Genomic DNA, 23,852 nt, shown 5'->3' with positions numbered 1-23,852 from the left:
TTTAGCTTTAACTTGACAGCACTTAGGAAGAATTTTTATCCCAACAGGTTTCAAAGCTTTCCCAAATTTTTAAAATCCCTTTACACAGAAAATTATCTTCCTCTTTAAATGCTGCTTTATGGTCAGACAGAAGCCTTTCATGGAATCATAGTCACATAAAAATAGAATACCCTGAGTTGGAAAGGACCCACAAGAATCATCAAGCATGCAACAACTTTACCTAGCACTTGAGCTAAATACTCAGGAAACAGCCAGAGCTGCCAGGAGTAAGGGAGAGGAGGATTTAGGAAAGTAGAATGTGCTTAAGAAGTCAGGAAGTTTCAGAGTGCCAATAGAACATTCATAAGCCTACAGAAAGCACTTTGGACACAGAAATGAACAGTTAGGGTCAGAAACTTAATAATGGCTTTATTCAAAACATAATGCAACTCTGGCTGCTGGCTGAGCTACAGCAACATGTGACAATTTCAACTCTTTGATGTTTCTGGTACCTATCCAGAACCCTAAAGTGAAGAGCTTTTACTGAAAAAGTTCTCTTACAAGATGTCAACCTAGGGTGGCATCTTTGGCACACAAACCTCCCATCTGATAGCCTAGTTCTGGACAGCACAGTGACACAATTTATGAAGGTGCAATACTCAATAATATTTATACAGTAGTTGTACCTTTTGTATGTGTCTTTGATGGGAATACGGGAAAAGGCCAGATATCAGACTTTGTTATCCAGCAATGACTTTTACATGTGACTTCACATCAGGCAATTCGCCTGTTCCACCTCTGTTTTTATGGAGCCCTTTTCATCCATAATAAAGTTTATTACTAAGAGATCTTTCTATTACCGTCTCAGGAGGAGGACATCTCTCAATCAATAAGCAAGAGTTAGGTAGGAAAAAAATAAAAAAAATACAGAGAAACAAAAATCAATGTCTTTTCCCTGGATTTTATGTTCTTCACTTGTATGAATTTACTAGAAAGAGTCAGTGCCAGGGAATTAAGTTTTATTTTAAGAGTTCTCCAAATATGAAAACAGCAACTGGTTTATAAGAAGTTTGTTTACCAAACAAAATCAAGCTGTCAGCGTCAGTTTTCTCAAAGATGTATCTGGGATGGGTCTTTGTAAGGGGCCAGGCATCTAGCAAAGCCCTTTGGTGTGTAACTGGCAGTGTAGGTTGTTTTAGCATCTGGGAGACTGTGATGCTTTGGGCCTGACCAGACAGGCTGGTAGGTTTACATAACTGTGAGAGAATGAGGTCCGTGATGGGTCCAAAATGTAGCCAAGAAATCTATTGGTTTTGCTGGGAAAGTCTGGAGCACGAGTGATGGGTTTTAGTCCATTTCGTAGCCAAGGCTTATAGTCTTCCTTCACTGTAGAAGAGCTGTTAAATGGCTCAGTAATTTTATTAAGCTGGGCCAAAGATCGACACATTTTGGCTGGCTTTTCATTTAGGTGCTTCCAATGTGTCCAAGTAGTGGTGTGGATGTCCATTTTCTCCAGAGGAAGAAGATAAATATCAGGTTTTCTGGTGAATACAGGAGGCTGTAGTCAAGCTTTGTGTTTTTCCTGAAATTCAGTTGTAGTGGAGAAAGGAAGACAGGGGCTGGTTTTTTCTGGTATGGCTTCTTCTATGGAAGCTTAGTTGGCTGACCAGCCCACCCCTGGTAGGAAAATTTGTGTGTAGTGAGACCATCAAATGAAACATAATTGACCTTGTATATCTGAATTTTATGGACATAATGTTTCACCAGAGGAGGTGGCACATCACAGAATCACTAATTTGAAGAGACCTTGAAGATCATTGAGTCCAATCCATGCCCTAACACCTCAACTAAACCATGGCCCCAAGTGCCACATCCAACCTTTTTTTAAACACATCCAGGAATGGTGATTCCACCACCTCCCCTGGCAGACCACTTTATCACTCTTTCCATTAAAAAAAATTTCCTAATATCCAACCTATATTTCACTTGGTGCAGCTTTAGACTGTGACCTCTTGTTCTGTCAGTTGCTGCCTGGAGAAAGAGACTAACCCCCACCTGGCTGCAGCCACCTTTCAGGAGATTGTAGAGAGTGATAAGGCCACCCCTGAGTCTCCTTTTCTCCAGGCTGAGCCACCCCAGCTCCCTCAGCCGTTCCTCACAGGGTTTGTGTTCCCAGCCCCTCTCCAGCCTCGTTGCCTCCTCTGGATGCGCTCAAGCGTCTCAAGGTCCTTCCCAAACTGAGGGATCAGAACTGGACACAGCACTCGAGGTGTGGCCTCACCAGTGCTGAGTACAGGGGAGAATGACCTCCCTGCTCCTGCTGGCCACACTGTTCCTGACACAGGCCAGGATGCCCTTGGCCTTCTTGGCCCCCAGGGCACACTGCTGGCTCATGTTCAGCCTGATGTCACCAGCACCCCCAGGTCCCTTTCTGGGCACTGTCCAGCCACAGCATCCCCAGCCTGTAATGCTGCAGGGGTTATTGTGGCCAAAACGCAGGACTCAGCACTTGGACTTGTTAAACGTCATCTCATTGGACTCTGCCCATCCATAATTCATCCTGTAATTGGTTATGTACTCAAAGGGAGCCTTGCTTCTCTGGCCCGGATTCAGAGGTTTACAGCTTTGAGTGGCAACAAGTCCCCTGTAGAAACTGTCATTCTGGACAATGGTTCTGTGGTAAAATTTCTCTTTTGATGGAGCAAACCTATTGTTTGGTCTGGTCTGCTCTGTCTTGGTTCATTCTGTAACACACAGACATCTGAAATGAAAAAGGAATCATATTGAGATGCTCAACTGAAATCCTTTGACAAGTCCAGCCATATATCAATATTATGATCATTACATTTTCTATTTCAATAAATATTTGTTTGTGATGTAGTGTTTCACTACTCTTATTCAAAGAGCAGCTGTAGAATACATTATACACTACTGTGTTACGCCCCAGAAACGCTGTGCATCTACACAGAAAGTTGAATCAAACAGCCCTGTACCCACTCATGCCTACAGAGACCATGAAATACCATGAGGGAAGATTCAATTGTATTCTCTGTCTCACAGAGACATTTTCTGCAGGTAGCTGAGTGGGTGCCATCCTCATGCTCAGTAACCAGGAATTATGGAGGTGTGGCATGTAGCTACTTCAAACACCTTCCTGCTGCTGTGTTGTGGCTGGCTCTGGGCACAGAGTATGCCTGTGTCTGCAGGAGGTTGGGATGTCTCTCACAGCATCTCTAGGACAAGGAGAACCGCATATCCACTCTGAAGGCTGAGCTGCAGTGCCACCCCTCCTCTTTCTGCCTTCTCACTTGGCCTGGTTGCTGACCCGGTTCCTCAGCTGCACAGCTGGAATGCTGCCTATGGTTTGCCAGGTTCAGAGGCTTGCAGCTCATCTTGGTGTGAGCAAGCTGTGCTCTGTGGCATCTCCTCGGCCCTTGGCTTTGCTCTGCCTGATGCCCCTGCTCTCAGAACAAACAGAAACTGAGAAAGAACTTGCAACGCTGACCCAATTCTTCCTTATTAGAAAAACTGTGCTGAAATTCACAGAATAAGTCTGCACTAATGTGAAACACTGAATTATATTGCAGGAATAGCCCATATTCCAGAAATCTTGAATCCAAATTTATGACTAAGAAAACATTTTAGGTGGTATTTTAGGGACACTCATATGTTCCTTTCTTGACAGGATATCAGGGAAATAAATGAGGCCCTGTAATCTGAAAAGATTTGTGCTGTCACACTAGGAATCTATTGCAAAACTGCCTAACTCTTTGACCAGCGCTGAGGAAGACCATAGTTTTTTCCCCTTACTAGTAATTTTGTGCAACTTTCCCTAGAGACCATTATGGTTACTGGTAGGAAGCTGAAATGAAATAGTCTTGGATCTAACCCAATGGGTGGTTTTTGTTTTCTTTTTATAATTTTCCTTCCTTTCAAACCACACTAACAATCATGAGGCAAATAGGCTTCCAGCTGACTCTGCACAGGAAGGAAGTCTAGATGTCAAAGCACTATAGAGTAAATGATGCAATTAGGGTATTTGTATCAGGATATTTGAATTCTTCAGTCCAATCAGAATTTGGCGCTCCTGTTTCCCTTGGGAAGTAGGAGATGTCCCGGCACCACCGCAATGGTGAGATGCTGACTGTGTGCCCATGCCTAGGGTACATAATTTTCCTGGAGAAACAGTCCAACAGGGTGAACCAGAACATACACAGATGTGTTTTTACAGGAAATGCATTAATAAAGTGTTAAAAAGTGAGAAGCTAATGAGATTCAGACCACCTCTAAGAGGAGCTTTGTTCAGAGATCTCACATTTCAGCTGCCAACCAAGAGCTACCAAAAAACTTTTCAGGTTCTCCCACCATCTTTGTTGGAGAACACTCTGTGCATTTTGGATGTAACCACAGCTCTTGCAAAATATTCAAAATATGATAAGCAAGTCCATCTGTCTTCAATTTTTTAAATTTATAAGCTCTACACATTTAGAGACCTCATAGGCGTTATGAATTTATTTTACTTAGTGTAAGCCAGCAGTGCTACTATTCCTTCAAAATATGTTACAGCTTTATTTCAACTCTAATTCTTAACCGTAGATATTAATAGTTTCCCATGTAGACAATCTTGAAAACATTAGGGGGTACAGGAGGGAATTCAGGATATGGACCGTATGTTGTTGGAGGGTTAGGCACATCTCCTTATAACCAAGCAAGACTTAATTAAAATTAGATTACATATCTGAAGATAGGCAGAAACAGCTACATGTGTAGCCTGGAGGAGATGAGAATTTTGAAACTTTAAGTTGCAAAGTCATCTGACATGAACTGTGACAAGCAATAGCACCAACTTAACCCTACAGTGTCATTTGGTATTTGATGTGTTCAGTAGGAAAGAACATGACAATACAGTAGGAAAGGTAACTTAATACCAGAGCAGCACTATTTTAGATGCTGTTCCAATATTTTAGTTATGATAATTAATTGAATACAATGTTCTAAACACTTGGCTGAGGTGGAGATAACTTTCTTCACAGTGGCTGGTGTAGTGCTGTGTATTGGATTTGTGCTGAACACAAGAGTTGATAATACAGAGATATTTATGTCATTGCTGAGCAGGGCTTACACACAGCCCTGCTTTTTTGTACTCCATGCTGGTGAGGAAGTTGGGGCTGCTTGGGAGGTTGGGAGGAGACACAGCCAGGAGAGGTGACCCAAACTGACCAAAGGGACATTGCAGACCACATGGCATCATGTTCAGTACATAAAGTGGGGGGAAGGGGATTGCGGGCAGGCATCTGGAGTGATGGTGTTTGTCATCCCAAATCACTGTCACCTGTGATGGAGCTCTGCTCTCCTCTTGATGGCTGAACACCTGCCTGCCCATAGGAGGCAGTGAATTAATTCCTTGGTTTGCTTTGGTTTTGTGCACTGTTTTTGCTTTCCCTATTAAACTGTCTTTATCTCAACCCAAAGTTTTCCAGCTTTTACCCTTCTGATTCTCTCCCTGATCCTGCTGGTAGGGGAGTTAGCGAGTGGTTGCCTGGGGCTTGGCTGCAGCCTGGGGTTAAGCCATGACAGTAGCGACCACTAAAACCTAGCAATGCTTAGAGAATGGTGCAATGAAAACTTGCAATTTTTGTTGAATCTGGGCCTTTAAGAGAATTTATTCAGTGTGCAACTCGATCTTTGAGGGGGCTTGGACAAAAATTTCCATTTGCAGTGTTCGGAAAAATACTGTAAATTGTAACCAAATGTGGCTGTGATACCTTTTATTAGAGCTCTGGAGTTACAGTTAAGGTGCTGACCTAAACACTGAAAAAAGACCAAAATATGCATATGTTTCAGATATGGAGAGGTTAAGGACATCTAAACACAGAAGGATAGATCCACACCTTGCATATAGCAGCTCTTTTTACTGGTTTCACCAAAGTTATTCCAATGAATACCATCTGGTGACATTGCCTATGCAAAACAAAGTGTTCAAAAGTGTGTAGATATGGATATTCTGCACCTGTGGGTCATAGTCTTCACAATTCAAGTAATTCTAAATCGACATTTCTTGTGTGTCTGATGTACAAACTGCAGTTTATGCTGTTGCAAACATGCAGCTGCAAACATGCAGCAGTTAGAATAAAGTACAACTTTCAATCATTTCAGCCAGGTAATTTTAATGATGCATTCACATGCCTTTTATTCCCCAAGTTCTTTCATCATTTTCACTTCCAAGAAAATATTGTCTGTGTACATTGGGACAAATCTGCAGTAATAAGCACCAGTCATAAGCTATTATATTTGCACAGTATAATAAAACGAAATACAGAAACACACAAAACTATTTATCTGCCTATCCATGTTAGCTAGCAGAAAGGTGATCAGAGGAGAGGTAAAATCCTCTGACTTTCTATTTATGACTTCCTACCAAAACTAAGAGGGTTGCTCTAACTGTGTATCTGAAAGTTTTCTCCCAGTGCACGGGGAAGACAATTAGTGCTGCTGAAGAGGAGGGGGGAAAGCTCCCAGAGAAACAAGCCACCAAGTTAGTGCAACTGAGAAACAAGGACATAGTTAGAGGCACGGCTTACCTGTTTTACCAGCAGTAGAGCTCGTGCATTGTGTCTGTACTTCTTGTATGCATCTCTTGTACATTCACGGAATAACTCCACAGCAAACACAAAAAGGGTCTCATGCTTCATGAGCTGCTCAGACCTAGAAAATTCTGTATATTTTACACATGCCTTATCCACTGAATGTGTGGATCAGCTATGCAGTACCAGGAGTATGTGCAGTACATCCTAAATATAAAGATCCTGTTGTGGGATCAACATACAGGAATTCCCATGGCCCTGTTTCTACCGAGGATTCCTGTAGGCCTGTTAGGTATGGAAAGGAGGTGAATACAGAGAGATCTCAATGCTGCCATTAATGCAGTGCTGTATTACCAACTACCTACTTCTGTCTGCATGATTCCTGCACAGCGTGTTAGCCTACATATAGAGAAGGAATAAAAACTGCACAGTGTTTTGATCTGTCTTCTTCAAAAGTGAAGTTACCTGTGAAGTCCGGAACAAAGCTGCAGGGGCGGGTTACCTTTGTAAGTGGTTCTTATATCCATCTTGGTCCTGGGGGTATGTCTCCTCATCCTCCAGGAGAGACATGAAGATACTTGAGCCATAGTGTAGGAGGAGGTAAGTGGAGGTCAAATCTGTATTCTCATGTCTCTTGACATGCTTTTCAGACGGTTTAGGTTTCTGTGGCAACTCTTCATGTGCTATGTAATCTCTCCTGTGAAGAATAATTTCATTATTTCTTTTTTGTTCCAGAAAAAAATGTGCTCCTTTTTCTGGACACACAAAGAATTGAATACTTCCCCTCACCTCCCCCAGCTAAGAAAGTTTGGATATGATGCAAGCACTTAGTGAAATACACAAGCCTTTTACATTTTAAAACATGGATGCTGCAAAAGGAACAGAGGCAGCTCTTGATAACCCCAGCCAGGCCAGGTTTCCCCTTCTTTCCACCCATCTCTGTTCTACAGTGGAATTACACCAGAATACATAACTCCTTTTAAAGGGCAGTAATTATAGCAGGCTATCTACTGTGCATAGGAAACAAAGGAGAGAGGCAACAAGAGCCTTCCCAGACCAGGCTGGGGAGTTAATATCAGAACAGTTTTACAGCAAAACACCAGTTGGGCAAGGAAACATCAGCATGGCCAGACAGTCAGCTTTTTCTCAGCTTTTGCTTTAAAAGAGCTACTTAAGATGCTGGGGTAGTGTAACTTAACTCTCGGGCAACCTTGCAGAAGCACAACAAGACTGAGAAGAAAACTTGACCTTCCAACATTCATCATCCTGAACCTATTTCACTGCCCAAATCCTTTGGTACAGGGCAGAGATTCTGCTGCCTGGCACAAGGAAATTCACTTTCTTACCTCAGAAGTACTTTCTCCACTGTGTGCATACCTGTTTAGACCATTGGCAGTCAGCCAGGAGAAGCAGTCAGTATAGGAGCTATTAAAGTATTAATATTGCACTTTGCTTCTGGAGTGATGCTGAGTGGGCAGGAGCCTGAGCCTCTGAATACACTGTATTAGTGATACATTTTAGCAAAATATACAAGGCGCTCAAAAGTCCATGTAAAGCACAAGAGAGAATTCACTTTGCAAAGTATTAGGTATAGTGGTAAGAACAGAAATTCAGAAGTAAAAAATAACCAAGAACATCAAGGGGTCCTTATGTAGATGCCACACATGTTCCAGCCACTCGGCATGCTGTTTTCAGCAATCTGAAGCAAATTTATTTTTTAAGAAGGCTCAGGAAAAGACAAGCTGGAACACCACATTCACCATCCTCAGCAGCAGGGAGAGCCCAGTAATGGAGAGGGTCTTTCCAAGCCAGTCACTGCCCAGTTCCATATTTAAAACAGTCAATATGTACCAGAGCCAAGAAATGGATCACAGGTAGGCAGTACTTTACCACAGTGATGAAGTGTTTTCTGGAAGTATGAGAAGGGGATGGAGTTAGCAGAGTTCTACATCAGAATGGGTTCTGCGAGAGCTGAAAGAAGTCATCACTAAGCCACTTCATCATTTACAAGCCACCCTGGCTAACCAAGGAGGTCACAAAAGACTGGAGGTTAGCAAATTATTACCCCCAACTATAAGAAAGGCTGGAAGGAGGATATGGGGAGCTACAGGCCTGTTAGCCTGACCTCGGTGTCAGAGGAGCCACAAAGTAGATAATCTGGAATGTCATTCTAAGGCAAGTGCAAGACAACCAGAGATAAAGCCTGGATTTGTGAAACACAGGTCCCACTTCCTGCTTGGCCAAAGTGATTGTTTTCTATGACAAGGTGACGTGGTTCGTTGATGAAGGAAAGGCTGTGGATGTGTCTACCCGGGCTTTTGTAATGCCTTTGATGCCATCTCCCAAAGCATTCTCCTGAGAAACTGGATGCTCCTGGCTTGGACAGGTGCTCTCTTTACTGGGTAAAGAACTGCTTGGATGGCTGGGTTCCAAGAGTGTTGGTGAATGAAGTTAGGTCCAGCTGGAGCCCAGCCACCAGTGGTGCTCGCCAGGGCTCAGTATTGGGGTCAGCCCTACTTGGTATCTTTATGAATGATGTGAACAAAGGAATTGCGTGCAACTTTACTCAGTTTGCAGGTGACACCAAGCTGGGCAGGAGTGTTGATCTGCCAGAAGGTCAGAGGGCTCTGCAGAGGGATCTGGACAGGCAGGACCTATAGGCTAAGGCCAATGGCATGAGGTTCAACAAGGCCAAATGCCAAGTCCTGCCCTTCATCCATGTGAGAGACTGAAAACCTGAAAGACTCAACCTGAAAGAGCTAATGTCTCAAACATTTGACAGAAGAGAAAAGGAATGTTACCATGCCAACTAGATAAGATGTGGTTAGAAAAGAGGGTCTTGCAGAAGTAGCATAGTGCATCTCTGGACCAGCTTCCTTATCTTGGGTAACTATTTTTAAGAACAGATTTGAAACCATGAGACCATTCAACCCCTTCTGAAAAGTCTGGGAATAACAAGATGCACCTGCAAGGACCAGTCTATAAATGGTGTGACAGGGAGAAGTGAGGGTATGCATCCAGCATCCATGCATCTGACATCCAGAGGAACGACACTAGAGGCAGTACTGGGTACTGGCGCCCTGGGTGGTAACACAGATCTGTTTTCTTTACTTCTACTTTCCGAACTCTCCTTCTTCCTTTCCTCCTCTGCTTAAAAACTTTGAATCACTGCTGCTGCAGGCTGTTCAAAAATCACCGTTGTTCAGAAAAGTTTAATCTGTGGCTGTCCAGAAAAGTTTAAATCATTGCTGCCACAGACCTCTCAATTTACCAGAAGATTTAGGTCGTTCCTACCATAAGTAAAACTTTTTAATTAATCACACAGTGTTGTTTTGCCGTAATTCAGCCCATGAGTGCTTGAGAACATGGGGTCCCTCAGAGCAGGAGGTGCAGGACTGTCCTCTGGGGACCTGACACGTTACAACAGCCCAGGCAGTGCTGCAGGCTGGGGGTGAGTGTCTGGAAAGGTGCCCAAGGCAAAGAACTCAAGGATGCAGGTCAACATTGGCTGAACACGAGCCAGCAGTGCCCAGGTGGCCAAGAAGGCCAGTGGCATCCTGGCCTGTACCAGCAATAGTGTGGTCAGCAGGGCCAGGGCAGGGATCATGGCCCATGCTCATCACTGGTGAGGCCGCTCTATGCTCACTTTTGGGCTACGCTCACTACTCACTGCAGGAGTAGTGTACTCACTACACTACACTCACTACAGGAAAGACATTGAATTTCTGGAATGCGTCCAGAGAAGGGACAATGGAGCTGGTGAAAAGTCTGAAGCACAAGTCCTAGGAGGAGTGGCTCAGGCAGCTGGGGTTGTTTATACTGGAGAAGGGGAGGCTCAGGGGTGACCCTATCACTCTCTGTAACTACCTGCAAGGAGGGTGTGGCCAGCTGGGGGTGAGTCTTTTCTCCTTGAGAGAATGACAAGAAATGGTCCCAAGTTGCACCAGTGGAGGTTTAGAATGGATATTAAGAAGAGTTTCTCTACAGAAAGGGTTGTAAAAGACTGGAACATGCTGCCCATGGGATGTGGTTGAATTCCCCACTCCTGGAGGTATTTATCTACTTTGACTCAGCAAAGACAACAGTGGTATTACTCAAGATTGTGCCTCAGATGACATGGGAAGTAAGCATCAAGATCAAGATCAGGCAACAGCCACCATTTGAAGAGAGGGAAGCTCTCAGATCCATTTTAAAGGATCAGATTCCTACTTATGAATTCATGAGTTCCTTCTGTGGACAAATACTTCAAACATCATTCTCCAAGGAGCAGGGAAAAGCCCCAGAACTTAATTCCATCAGGGTAATGGGCAGAGTGTAAGTATGAGGATTTCTAAGCATCAAAACTGAGAAAAATAAACAGCCCAGCAATCCAACAGTGACAAGCAGAGTTCCTCAGTGCTCTGTATGGGGAATGGTGTTATTTAATATCATTATTAATGGCATAGTCAAAGGGATCAAGTGCACTCTTAGCAAATTTGCAAGTGACACCAAGATGAGTGATGTGGCTGACAAATGAAGGACAGGATGCCATTCAGAGGGACCTGGACAAGCTCAAGAATTGGGCCAGTGGGAACTTCATAATGTTTACCAAGACCAAGTGCAAGGTGCTGCACCTGGGTTGGGGCAGTCCCTGGTTCCAGCACAGGCTGGGGATGAACAGATCAGAGCAGCCCTGCTGAGAAGGACTTGGGGGTGCTGGGGGAGGAGAGGCTGGACATGACCCAGCCATGGGCACTCCCAGCCCAGAGAGCCAAACGTGTCCTGGGCTGCATCCAGAGCAGCGTGGGCAGCAGGGCCAGGGAGGGGATTCTGCCCCTCTGCTCTGCTCTGCTGAGAGCCCACCTGCAGGGCTGCATCAGCTCTGGGCTCCCAGCACAGCAAGGACATGGAACTGATGGAGCAGGTTTATCCAATAATAAGCAGTAGAAATATTTGTGACTAACGTCAGCCTGCTGCCATCTTCTGGTAAAATGTTCAGGCCATTAAACAACAGCAAATCCAATTGTCCCCACTATCTTGGACTTTTATCCCACAGGAAGACAATGTAATATTACTTGCGGAGTAAGTACTTAGAGAGAAACAAGAAGGTCATTGATCTCACAGGGATTAAGGATCCTTTTCGTAAGTCCCCTTTAAGTGACCCTTTACCATACATGCAGTAACCTGGACTGTCAGATGAACAAGGTGCCTTCAGCATCCTTTCTTAATCCACTTGCGTTACAATTAGGTACATTTTGATTTTTATAAAATATTTATATTTTATATAAATATTTCCAAAATTTCTATTTTGAAATAAAATTTAGGAAGATATTAATTTAGACCTCCTACTTATGCAGTAAGTGAAAAAATTACTGCCAGAGCATTAAACTGTAAGTCCTTGATAAAGTCACTATTTTCTAACCACTAGCACTTCCCACTAACTGAAAAACAATGATTGCAAGAAATGTTAACTGATGACTAATACAGGCTTCCAGATCTAAACTTCTAAGCAGCAGGGAGAGCACTTAGAAATAAGTGATGAGTAAAGTTTACCTGCCTGACCAGTATTAACATACAGATTGTTCCTCCTACTGCAGAAAATCTGCCTAAAAAGACAACCAGCACAGCTGATCAACCCCCAAGAAACCCTTCTTGGCTCACACCAATACTCTTATCATTCTTCAGGATCAACAGCTTTGATTTGCAAGAACTGGCTGTTCATGCTCCCTGACTACACAAACTACATTGAAAAGCAATGTGTGACCACTGACTCTGAGTCTCAGCCCTGGTCTTTATTGGTATGACTAGCTTTAAGCAACCTCATGTCCTTGAGATCAATAGAAAAGACTGGGTCAAGGAAGAGGAACAGGTTAGGCAGCACTTAAACAAATGGTACGCTTGGGTCCATGGAGTACCCACAAGAAATACAGCAGTATCATAATGCAATTTTGAGGCATTTTCTCTGTCATTAAAAGGTTGTGACAACCAGGAGAGGTTCCTTATGTCTAGGAGAAAGTAAACATCATTCATCACATGCCTTCAGGATAGGCAAGAAAGATTTCAACCTCAGTCCTTGTAAAGATGGTTGAGTAAATAATCCTGGAAAATCAGTTCCCAATACTGGCTGTCAAGTGAGCTGGAGGAGATCATTTGGAGTGGTCAGCATGAAAGGGAAATCATGCTTAGGCCAAACAGAAAACCTTCTACAAGAAGACTGGCTTGGTACAGTCTTCTGTAGGATGAGGCACAGAGCAGTAGATACTGCATATCTTGAGTTTGATAAGCTTTTTGACACTGTCACCCACAAGAACCTCATCAACAAACTGACAGAAACATGGGCCAGGTAAGTGGACCCTGAGGCAAAATAAATAATGCTCTGAGCTGCTAGACTCAAAGAGTTGTGATCAGTGGCACAAAGTCCAGAGGGCCACCACCAGCTGTGATTCCAATGACTGGGAAACGGGGTAAAAGCTATTATATATATCTTTATAAATTACATATATAATGGGATACATGACACACCTTCAGGCAGTTTGCAAATGACACAAAACTGGGAGAAGAGGTTGATACACCCAATGCGCGTGTTGCCATCAAGAGGGATCTCAACAGGATGAATAAACGGGTCAATATGATTCTTCACTAGATTTTAGTCTGAAGGCCTCTTGGAACAATGACTGTTTCTATTTGTCTCATTAACTAAACTCCTTAAAAAAAAAAAAGTGCGTAAATCGACTATTTAAGCAATTGATAATGTCCCAACACTAGTGAAATGATTGCGTCCCTGGCTCCTGGAGTACTTTATAATAAATATGAGAAACTTTCCTGCAGCTTTCTCTGACTGTATTTCTACATGCAAAGAAGTAAAATGTATACAGCTTCAACAGACAGACTGCCAGAAACATAAAACCTATGTGTGACTATGGATTAGATTCACACTTTGGGATGACTGCCTACACATAAATTAATCAGAAACTAGTCTTTGTGCCACAGAAAAACACCAACCAAAGTAAGATCTTATTTAGAAGTGATAAAATGCCCACAAGAGACAAAAAGGTATGCTAACTCTCTGCAGTTGTGCTTTTTTCTAGTTACACACAGAATTCCCCAGGTGTAACCCCATCCACAATCAGCAGACACAGCTGAACAGTTTCACACAGACTGAAGGGTAGGTATGTATCTCCAGGGAGGATGGTCTGAAAGCATTCCCATACAGAAGAGCTACCTCCAAACAGGGCCCCACTGGAGCTAACCCAGCTGAACTTAAGCACTGCAGGGGGTAAGACAGAGCTCTCCTACAGTGTTTTGCCATCACCAATAGAGCAATTTCTGCCAAAGTTTTTCTAAATGATGCAACACAGAAGACTGAAGCAGAACTATCAAGCCATGAATGCAATTCAGGTTTGCTTAAAGACTCTCTGTCTGAAATTAATCTAAGTACTCATATTTTCAGTCCCTATTCATCCTATCTTCCCCCAGTCTGTTTTGGCTGGGCTAGAGTTGATTTTGTTCACAGTGGCCGGTATTGGGCTGAAACCACTAATTTTGTAGTTTTCACCCTTCTGATTCTCTCCCACTACTTGCAGAAATTAATTCACAAGACTGTACTTGCACTTTTCAACGCCCAGTGAATTAGTGACATTTCAAACATTCTTTCAGCTTTACTTTTCAATAAAAAGAGACTGATATATGCTCAGTACAGAGAGAACATACAAAGTACAGACTGCCAAGTTATGTGTTATCCTGTATATAACTTAAGAGCAATTTATGTTTTGTCCTAGCTACAAATTGATCTTTGGATATGCCTCTACCAGACACCGTAACACTTGATACAATCACGGAATGGGTCAGGCCAGAAGTGACCACAGCAGGTCATTTGGTCCAACCTCCCTGCTGAGGCAGGGTCATCACAGAGCACATTGCACAGGATCACATCTAGATGGGTCTTGAGTATTTCCAGTGAGAGAGGCCCCCACAGCCTCTCTGGGCAATCTTTCCCGGTGCTCTGTACTGCACAGTAAAAAAGTTCCCCATGTTCAGATAGAACTAACTGCACATCAGTTTGTTGACTCTTGTGCTATTGCTCAGCATCACCAAGCAGAGCCTGATCCATCCACTGACACCCCCCCCTCAGACACAGACACTGATGAGCTCCCTATCAGTTGATTCTTCTTGAGACTGAGCAGGCCCAACTCTCTCTGTGTATCACATTGCTCATGATATAATAAATACTATAGAACTTGGAGGAAAAATATTTCAGGCACTTCATCAAACCTTTGTGAGCAACGTATATAAGCTCTGGCAAGAAAACCTAAGTATAATATTCCAAAGTTAAAAAATGAAAGAGACCAAGGAACACAGAAGTGCATAAAGCTATCCTTTTGGAGCTTACATAGTAATAATAGGTGACTATAAAGTGTGAAATACTGGCTGCTCTGGAGTGCTGCACAAAATTATCTCCTCCTGCATACTCTCCTCTGGAAAGGAAAGCAAGGTACTGTACCTTGCATTGTATTTCAGCTAATTTTAATACAGTGCACCTAACTTCAGAAGCCCAAATTACATACTTTTAGGAAGTCACACAAAGGAATCTATTGATTAGGAAATTCATGAGGAACAGAATTCTCCAGGCTTAATGGGCAAGAACTTCTCATAGGTATCTTAAGATATTTAACACTGCAAATACCTAGGTTTAAAGAAGTCAGAGAAATACAGACAGAGTTGTATTTCTGGCTGCTCATAATACCCTGCTGTTCTCAATTTCCCCTTACAAATCATTAAATTACTGCTCTAAATAAGAATTTTACCTAGAATTTCTAATTTATTATGATGGATTTCCAATGTAAACCTAACCAAAAATGACCTAAGCGTCCAACACAAACTAGTGGACAGGAGAGCTACTACTTACAATTCAAACATTGTTATATTTAACTACAAGGAGGAAAGATTCTGCTTTTATATGTAACTCAAAATGTGAGGCAAGGTCTTCACAGGAAACTCAAGATTTTTAAATGCAATTTTTTAATTCCAAACTGTCAATGCAGTAACAACACAAAAGGCAGTTTAACTTTTCTAAAGATAGGCCACAATCTTATTATCCCCGTCCTTATATGTAGCTAGTCTACAGCCCATCTAGCTACCCGGGCAATGTTTGTGAAGTCACCAGTGCCAAGCTCTAGAGTTCACGTGTGGACAGAACACAACTGGACCTGTTCCAGGCAGCCAGTAACTAAGTGGTAACAGGATCATAGCACTTAGGTTTGAAAAGACCTTCGGCTATTAAGCAGCACTTCCCTCTTATCTTCTAATGTGTGTTATAGATATTACAGCTTCCTCAACCACCCACATGGCTTTTCACAGAACCTGTCAAATTCTCTTTATAAGGAAGATGTCAAATACAGGTGGAGCTTCTTCTTAAAACCCAAGGTAACTGTTATGGAAGAAAGGAGGCAGACAATGCAGAACATTAAAACAACTTTATTTTAAAATACCTCTAAACACATTAGGTTAGGAGACAGTATTTTAAAACAGTAAGTTTTCCTCTTAGAATCTAGAGTTGTACTTTCTCCTGTTGTACTGTGTTCGTTAAGTTCATTTAATTCCTCCCCCATTTTATGTATCTGCTCCCCCCCCATTTTGTGTAAAATGGTTCTGCCCTCCTCAGTTTTCCCGCCACAGCCCTGCCAGTTCTATTGTCAATCTGTTAGGTTATATAATTCCTCCTCCCCTTTTTCCCTTCTATGTATGCTTTTCCTCCTCCCTGGGCCAGTCAATCACCGCCCCACTCCACCTAGTATTCCAGAAGCTTCTCCTCTTTGGGGGTTGTGGTTGGCTGTGGTCCCGGGGCCCCTCCTATACCTGGTACCTATTGGGCTCTCCACTATGTCATTTGTGTTAAGCTCATCCCCTCTCCTCCCTCTATTGGTCTTCTGTAAACCCCTCCCAGATCCACCCCCTTCCCTTTATAACCCTGAAGCACCTTTTGTTCTGGGTCATTCGCTGGTATGTCAGGGCATCCCTTCCTGGCTGGCATCGTGGGCTTTCCAATAAATCTAGTTGGCCCCCAGCGAGTGTCCAGCTCCTTCCTTCTCGTCGTTTAGCAGCGATCCAGTTCGCAACCAGCACAGCCCGAGGCCTTACAACGCGGAGGGGTGCTGGCAGGTTGTGCAGCTGGGTGTCGGCCTTAACCTCAGCTAGCCGGACTCTGACCTTCTCTGCTCTAGAAGGCCAAATACACCTCGCTGCATTCTGCTATTACCCCAGGGTCTATTACCTTTTACATCACAACATATTGTATATGATTGCGCTGGGGCGTATTTGGCCCTAATGTCCGGCTAGCCAATGCGAGAGGGAGGTGGCCGACACCCCCGGCGCATGCACTGCCAGCCCCCCTCGGCGTCCTGGCCTTGGGCTGGGCTGGATGCACAGTGTGGATGAGAGCGCTGAAGGACGAAGAAAGAGGCGTCCACAAGCTGGGGGCTAACTCCGATTTACTGAAGGTCTGATGACACGGACCGAGAGGGAGGGTGCCAACCAGCAAATGGCAGTGAACGGGGGGGGGGGGGGGGGGGAGCAAGTTTTAAAGGGTAGGGGGTGGAGAGAGGAGAGAAGCCCAACTAGCCAACCAGGAAGAGGTACAAACATAACTGGCATAAGGGACTAACCAATTAATACAACATAAAGGAGGGGCCCCGGGACCACAGCCAACCACAGCCCCCAGAGAGGCGAAGCTTCCAGAAAGCAGGGAGGAGTGGGGGGTGATTGACTGGGCCCGGGGAGGAGGAAAAAATTACATCTAAGGAGTGCAGGAGAGGGGTAATTACATAACAAAGGGAGATTGGCAGTTGAGGGGGAAGGGGGTAGCCAGGGAAACCAACAGTCAGGAGAGGCAGTGGCGGGAAAATCAGGGAAGGGAGGAACCATTTGTACAGAAGTAGGGGGGAATACATAAAATAAGGAAATAACCGGGGAAATTAAATAACACAACACAACATATGATGTGATGTTAAAATCAAGTAGCAAGAAAAATCAAGAAGTTAAAATCAAGAAGTTGTTAAAATCATTAGCGCTACCACAAGCAATACATTTTTGTAACTTTAGTGTAAAGCATTTATTCAGTAATATAGCTAAAGAAATATGCACTCCAGGGAAGCTTAGAAAAAGGGAACAGCGTCTATAAAAAGGCAGAATTGATGGCAGTGTAGACCAGAAATCTCAGTAAGAGAGATGAATGTAATGGAATGTAGAGCACCAAGAAAAATATCAATCTGTTGGGTTAAGGGTTGGGATGGGGTATGAGATGTGGATTAGGAGCAAAGTAACAGATTTTACTATTTCTTCTTTGACATCTAATTTTTGCATTTTCTAGGTTATGCCATTTACTCAACATCTGCTGTTCAAAATAAGCTTATAGTTCTGTATATAAATGATGCACTGTATATAGAAAGCCACAGTGAATGATATGAAACTGGCAGTGTCAGAGTAGGCAAGTGACACTCCTAAACAAGGAGACTGGAGTAGGGTCTCCTTGCAGACCAAAAGGATTCCAACTTCCCAATGCAGATAATGCTTTGGGAGAAGATACAAGTGAATCATAGATGCACTGCTCTGGTTATGCTGCTTTACAAATTCCATCCTGACGAATGTTCCTTCGTTCCCAGCTTCCAACTCAACTATTCTTACCTGAAAGAGAAAACGTACCAGTTTGCACTCTATAGTATTCAACTATTAAGACAGAAATACTGAAGCTGTTTCACATGTATTAATAAAGCATATATAAAATGGTACTCTAAGTACCGTTTGATAAGTACTCTCATCAGTTGCTAGAAACACGACTACCATTCTAAATGAAACCTTTTTTGCAGAAATAAATTACACTACTTCTTAAATTTTAAATATTAAATTCCAAGTACTTCATTAAATCACAGCACAGGTAGCATTGGAAAGGACCTCTGATGATCATCCAGTCCAACCCTCTGCACCAAGGCAGGGTCACCTAAAGCAGGTGACACAGACATGTATCCAGTTGGATTTTGAGTGTCTCCAGAGAGGAAGACTTCACAACCTCTCTGGGTAGCTGTTCCAGTGCTCTGCCACCCTCAGTGTAAAGACTTTCTGCCCCAAGTTACGGTGGAACTTCTTGTGCTTTAGTTTGTGGCCACGGCTCCTTGCCTCTTTTCTGGGCACCACTGGAAAGAGTCTGGCACCATCCTCCTGACACCCACCTTTGAGATATTTCTATGTTTAGGTGAGATCCCCTCTCAGTCTTCTCCAGACCAAACAATCCCAGCTCCCAGAGTGTCTCCTCATGAGAGAGAAGCTCCAGACCCCTGATCATCCTTGTGGCTCTCCACTGGACCCTCTCCAGTAGCTCCTTGTCTCCCTTGTGCTGAGGAGCCCAGAACTGGACACAGCACTCCAGGAATGGCCTCACCAGGGCTGAGTGGAGGGGGAGGATCACCTCCCTGACCTGCTGGCCACACTCTTGCCAATGCAGCCCAGGATGACGTTGGCCCTCCTGGCCACAGGGGCACTGGTGGCTCATGGGCAGCTTGTGATGCACCAGGAGTCCCAGGTCCTTTTCCACAGAGCTGCTCTGTAGGAGGTCAGCCCCAGGCTGTGCTGGCACTTGGGGCTGTTCCTGCCCAGGTGCAGGACCTGGCACTTGCCCTTGTTGAGCCTCACCAGGTTTCTCTCTGCCCAACCCTCCAGCTGATCAAGGTCCCATTGAATGGCAGCAGAGCTTTCAGGTGCATCAGCCACTGCCCCAGTTTGGAGTCACCAGCAAACCTGCTGAGGGTGCCTTTGATCCCTTCCTCCAGGTCACTAATAAACAAGTTGAGTAGGATTGGTCCCAGTACTGATCATTTGGCAATACCACTGACTGCAGGCCTCCTGCTGGACTCTGCTGCACTGATCATGACTGTTTGAGCTCTGCCTTCAGCCAGTACTTGACTCACTTCACTGTCCATTCCTTTAACCCACATTTCCTGAGCTTACCTATGAGGATGTTACGGAAAATGAGGATGTTATCAAAACCCTTGCTGAAATTAAGGTAGTGCTGATACCATCTGATAGACACCAAAGTTGATGACCGAGATCTGAGCTCTGGCTGGGAACCTGTGAACTGCCAAATTTCAGGATAACAGGGAGTATGAATATGGATGAAGCAGCCAGGTGAATGGATGGTGACAGACACATGAGGAGCTGGGAATTGCCTACCTTTGGCATAACAAAGGAGATTGGTGACACCATCTAGGCGGATGGAAACAGAGAGTGGGGACAGAAGTTAATGACTCAGGAAGAAGAGCAAGACTTGCATGCGGGGAGACTGAGGCTGTACAAGATCTGGGGTTCCTTTGCTGGGGGTCTTGCCCAGAGGGACCAGCTCGAGCTGTTTCTGTGTTACTGCACTGTGAATAAATGGCTTTATGGACTGAGACACGTGAGACACTGCTATGGGACACCTGGGACCTGTGAGGAAACTGGTCTGAGTGCATGTGAGGGTGGGCTGTGTGAGGAGTCAAGCAGGGCACCCATCAGCTCACTGGAGCCACCCACTGTGAAGGGCTTCACTCCCAACAGTGAAAGCCTCTGACGTTGGGAATTGTCTCTGCCAGAGTCTCATGAATGGCCAGACTGGGAAGTTTCTTTAACAGCAAACAATATCCACTGCTCTCCACTAGTCAACCTACCCTGCCATGTCATCTCAGAAGGCCATGGTAAAGTATGATTTCCACTTGTCTACTCCCAATTGCCATCCTGACTACTTGGTGAATCCATCCTGACCAGTTTTTGTACATGCTTGGTGATGATCTTCTGAATGATCTGTTCCACCACCTTTCCAGGAATGATGGTGAGGCTGACTGGCCAGTAGTTTCCTGGTTCCTCCTTGTTGCCCTTTTGGAAGATGGATGTAATGCTGGCTTTCATCCAGTCACCAGGCACCTCCTGTTCTCCATTTCTCAAGGATAACGCAGAATGGCTTAGTAACAATATCTGCCACGGGATATCTACCTCAGCATCCACAGGAGAATCCCGTTGGAGCCCGCAGACCTATGGGCATTAAGTCTGTCTAGTTAACCTCTAAATGAACCCTCTATGATCAGGGCCAAGTCCCCCTTTCTTCAGCCTTCCTCCCTTACCTCTGAGGTCTGGGATTCCTGAAGGACAGCGTCAGCAGTAAAGACTGAGGCAAAGAAGGCATTCACTAATTCCACCTTAACTGTGTCTTCCATCAGCAGGACACCTGTCTGCTTCAACAATGGCCCTACACTTTCCCTAATCTTCCTTTTCCTGCTGATGTACTTACCACTGATATCCCTTGTCAGACTCAATTCCAAGTGGGTGGTGGCCTGCCTCATCACATCCCTGCATACCATCTGTTTTCATGGAAGTCCTCCATTACTAGTTAATTTTTATCAATGCACTTCAATGATTTAATTGAACATGTAACTAAACACTCCAATAAACAGTTAAACAGTTGACACCTCTGTTGGAAATGGGATAAGGGGATAGGCAGGCTGGAATGAAGGATAGTTCTATCAACACCTTAATGAACTCACAGAAGTTTCAATGATATATGACACATTTCTAAATAGCCAAATTTGTTCAGAGTAAACACAAAACTTCAAACTACCTTTGTGAATTCTCAACATCTAAATTCAGATTATTCAAAATCTAACTGCAGATTGCAGTTAATGCACTTTGAGGCTTTTTTTTTTTTAACCACTCCGGATTACAGCAGAAAGTCAGATGAACATCTTTTATTGTACTTGGAAGATGTTTGATAGAACTCTAGAACTAGAGAAAGCCTGTTTCCTTTTTTTCTTCACATCTCATCTTCCATGAGAAACAAGCATACAAATAAGTTTCCCGCCACTTCCACAGCACAGTCCAACTACTCAGATGTTATTCATGGTAGTAAATCTAGTGACAGAATGGACAAAATCTTGATGCACAAAGAACACAGAAACTTACCTTCAATTCATGTAGTAAGTCTAATGGGATTTCATGTACCATCCTTCTGTTGACAGGATACCAGCAAAGATGACAGGGAATGTTTGCTTTCATCAGGAGAGCTTGGCAATGGCATCTTGGTAAATCCTTCTTCCGTGGGAGGATCATCCTCATTTTCCTCTCCTTCTTTGGATATCCTTAGTTTAGCTCTATAACTTTGAGATTTGTCTCCATTATTATGTGTCTTAGATGCAGTCGTTTTTAGCACTTCGTGTGAGTTGGACAGGGACTGCAAATATAGGTCCAATTTTTTAATATCCTCATTATTTTCTGACCCATCCATTAAATTTTCACTGTCCATTGTTAAAAAAAAAGAGTCTGAGTCTGCAGATATGCTGGGATCCATACCATCACACTCTGGAAGCGTCTCATCCAATATTCCCATGTCAGGAGATTCATGAAGGGCAGAATTTAATGCAGATGCATTCCAGCATAGCGTCTTACCCATTAGAAAACTGCGACAGTGGTCTGAAGGTAGTGTATTTGTTCTACTACCACTTTTCAAATAAATAGTCATGTTCTTTACATTTTGCAAAGTCTGGCTTAGATCTTCTACAGAACTTCCACTCAAAGCAGAACAATCTGGTTCCTCTGACTCAGTTCTCTCATTTTCTTGAATTCCAGATGTGTTTGAATTTGAAGATTCAAATGTATGACTTACAATCACCTGCTCCTGAGAAGCAGATTCTGTAGAAATTAATTGAGACTTCTTCTGTGATACAGGAGCATCCGAGTCACATACAGGAGACACAGGTTCAGAGCACACAAAGGTAGAGCCCACCTCCTCCTGCATACCAGGTGGGGCATTCACTGAAGATTCTTCCGTCACCACTTCAGCTGAGGACAGCTCTGGGTCTAATGAGCCCTCAGTCTGAATAGCTTTTCTCCACGAACTTCTAATTTCAGCAACTAAATTAAACAAACCAAGGTGAAATTTTAACGCTTTCAATCAGTCTGGTTTTTTTCTGTCCCCTCAGTGATACAGCAATCCAAGAGGGAATACATATAGCTGCTTTATATTGTTTATGTTTCCCCAAAACAAAGGGAATTCTACATAAGAAAAAAAAATCTCTTAAATCAAATTCAAAGTATTCACAACTTATTACTAGGTCTACTGTTTTGTATTAGTTTGAGCCATTAGAAAAACATACAACATCACTGAAATAATTATATTTTTCTTCTTGCGTTACAAGTCAATGAACTAACCACATTTTTTATCAACGAGCATAATAAAAACAGTTTCAAACTCACGCAGATTTTCTGGAGTTCGGGGTATTTGATTCTTCGTAATAAATGGGTAAAAAGACAGTGAGCTGTTGAGATCATGTAATGGCATTCCTTTTTCTTCCCCACTGTGAGGTGACTCAGACATCACCGACTTTGCAATCTGTAGGATGTGAAAGAACAGGAAATTCTAAGAAATCAAAATTATAACCATTATAACCTCTTCATTTCTGTCAGTTATGGTTAAAAATAAATCTCATTTTCCAAATCATGTGGAGAATTTGGAATATACTAACTTTTCTGTTATTTACTACTTAGGTTCACAATGACCATAGTATGCTACAAACACAAAATGAAGGTAAGGGACTGAGATCAGATTCAATTTTCAGTTCACTCATCATCTATGAATCCACCTTTCAAATAAGAAAATGTGCTCAAATAGAATATATTTAAGACATTAGCCACGAACTGCATAAGCTTGAAGACTAGAGATATATTCACACATTTAAAAAATTTTAGCAGATGAAAAACAACTACCATTTCAGTTAAAAATGCAATTTACTTTCCAAAATAAGAAGTGGCACATTTGACAGTAACCCTTGTGAAGGAATTCCTCAAATATTAAATGGAATACCTAAAAGGAAAAATATTTACATTCCTGCTTAAAATTACCAAGTCCCTGTTAAATATTTAACATGTATATCTGTAGTGAGAGTCCTATGTATTGGATAAGTGGGTCCTAGTAGCTCTAAATGAGCTGCAGCTGCGAAGTCCTTAGTTGGGCAGCCGCTGTAGCTCGTAAAGACAACTGGGATAAAAGGGGTGGCTCGAGAGCCCTGGAGGGGCCCCTGTGAAGCCACAAGGAATTGTGCTGCAGAGAAGAACTGCATTGTAGAAAACCAGCTAGAACCTATGGACTTTAAGAATATAATAACAACAGTATGGGACTCAAGAAATATGAAATACAACAGGATAGCAACATCTGTCTTAAGAATTCAACAGTTCTTTCTGTTTCTGAATATATGCAGTGTACTTCACTGACTTAAGTGTAATCATACCATGATTCTACTG

At 43.3% G+C, this 23,852-nt stretch overlaps 2 protein-coding genes across 2 annotated transcripts in view; both read right to left on the bottom strand.

The window, feature by feature from the left end:
• Positions 1–998: 998 nt before the first annotated feature.
• Positions 999–19,793, bottom strand: SAXO1 (stabilizer of axonemal microtubules 1). The gene is given in 9 exon segments (XM_059493081.1): positions 999–1,106; positions 1,108–1,306; positions 1,308–1,591; positions 1,594–1,760; positions 2,532–2,723; positions 7,045–7,163; positions 7,165–7,260; positions 19,499–19,665; positions 19,761–19,793. Coding segments are annotated over 9 exon segments (1,365 nt in total).
• The window catches only part of HAUS6 (HAUS augmin like complex subunit 6), a 20,438-nt gene continuing 14,210 nt past the window's right edge, over positions 17,625–23,852 (bottom strand). The window contains exons 15-17 of the mRNA XM_059492935.1: positions 22,809–22,944; positions 21,519–22,466; positions 17,625–18,221 (exon numbers count right to left, since the gene is read on the bottom strand). Coding sequence (XP_059348918.1) covers positions 21,550–22,466; positions 22,809–22,944 — 1,053 coding nt within the window. The 3' untranslated portion in view covers positions 17,625–18,221; positions 21,519–21,549. The remainder of the gene's footprint in view (positions 18,222–21,518; positions 22,467–22,808; positions 22,945–23,852) is intronic.

This window comes from Ammospiza nelsoni, chromosome Z (assembly GCF_027579445.1).
Source record: "Ammospiza nelsoni isolate bAmmNel1 chromosome Z, bAmmNel1.pri, whole genome shotgun sequence".
NCBI lineage: Eukaryota > Metazoa > Chordata > Aves > Passeriformes > Passerellidae > Ammospiza > Ammospiza nelsoni.
This window is presented reverse-complemented; position numbering and strand designations above follow the sequence as displayed.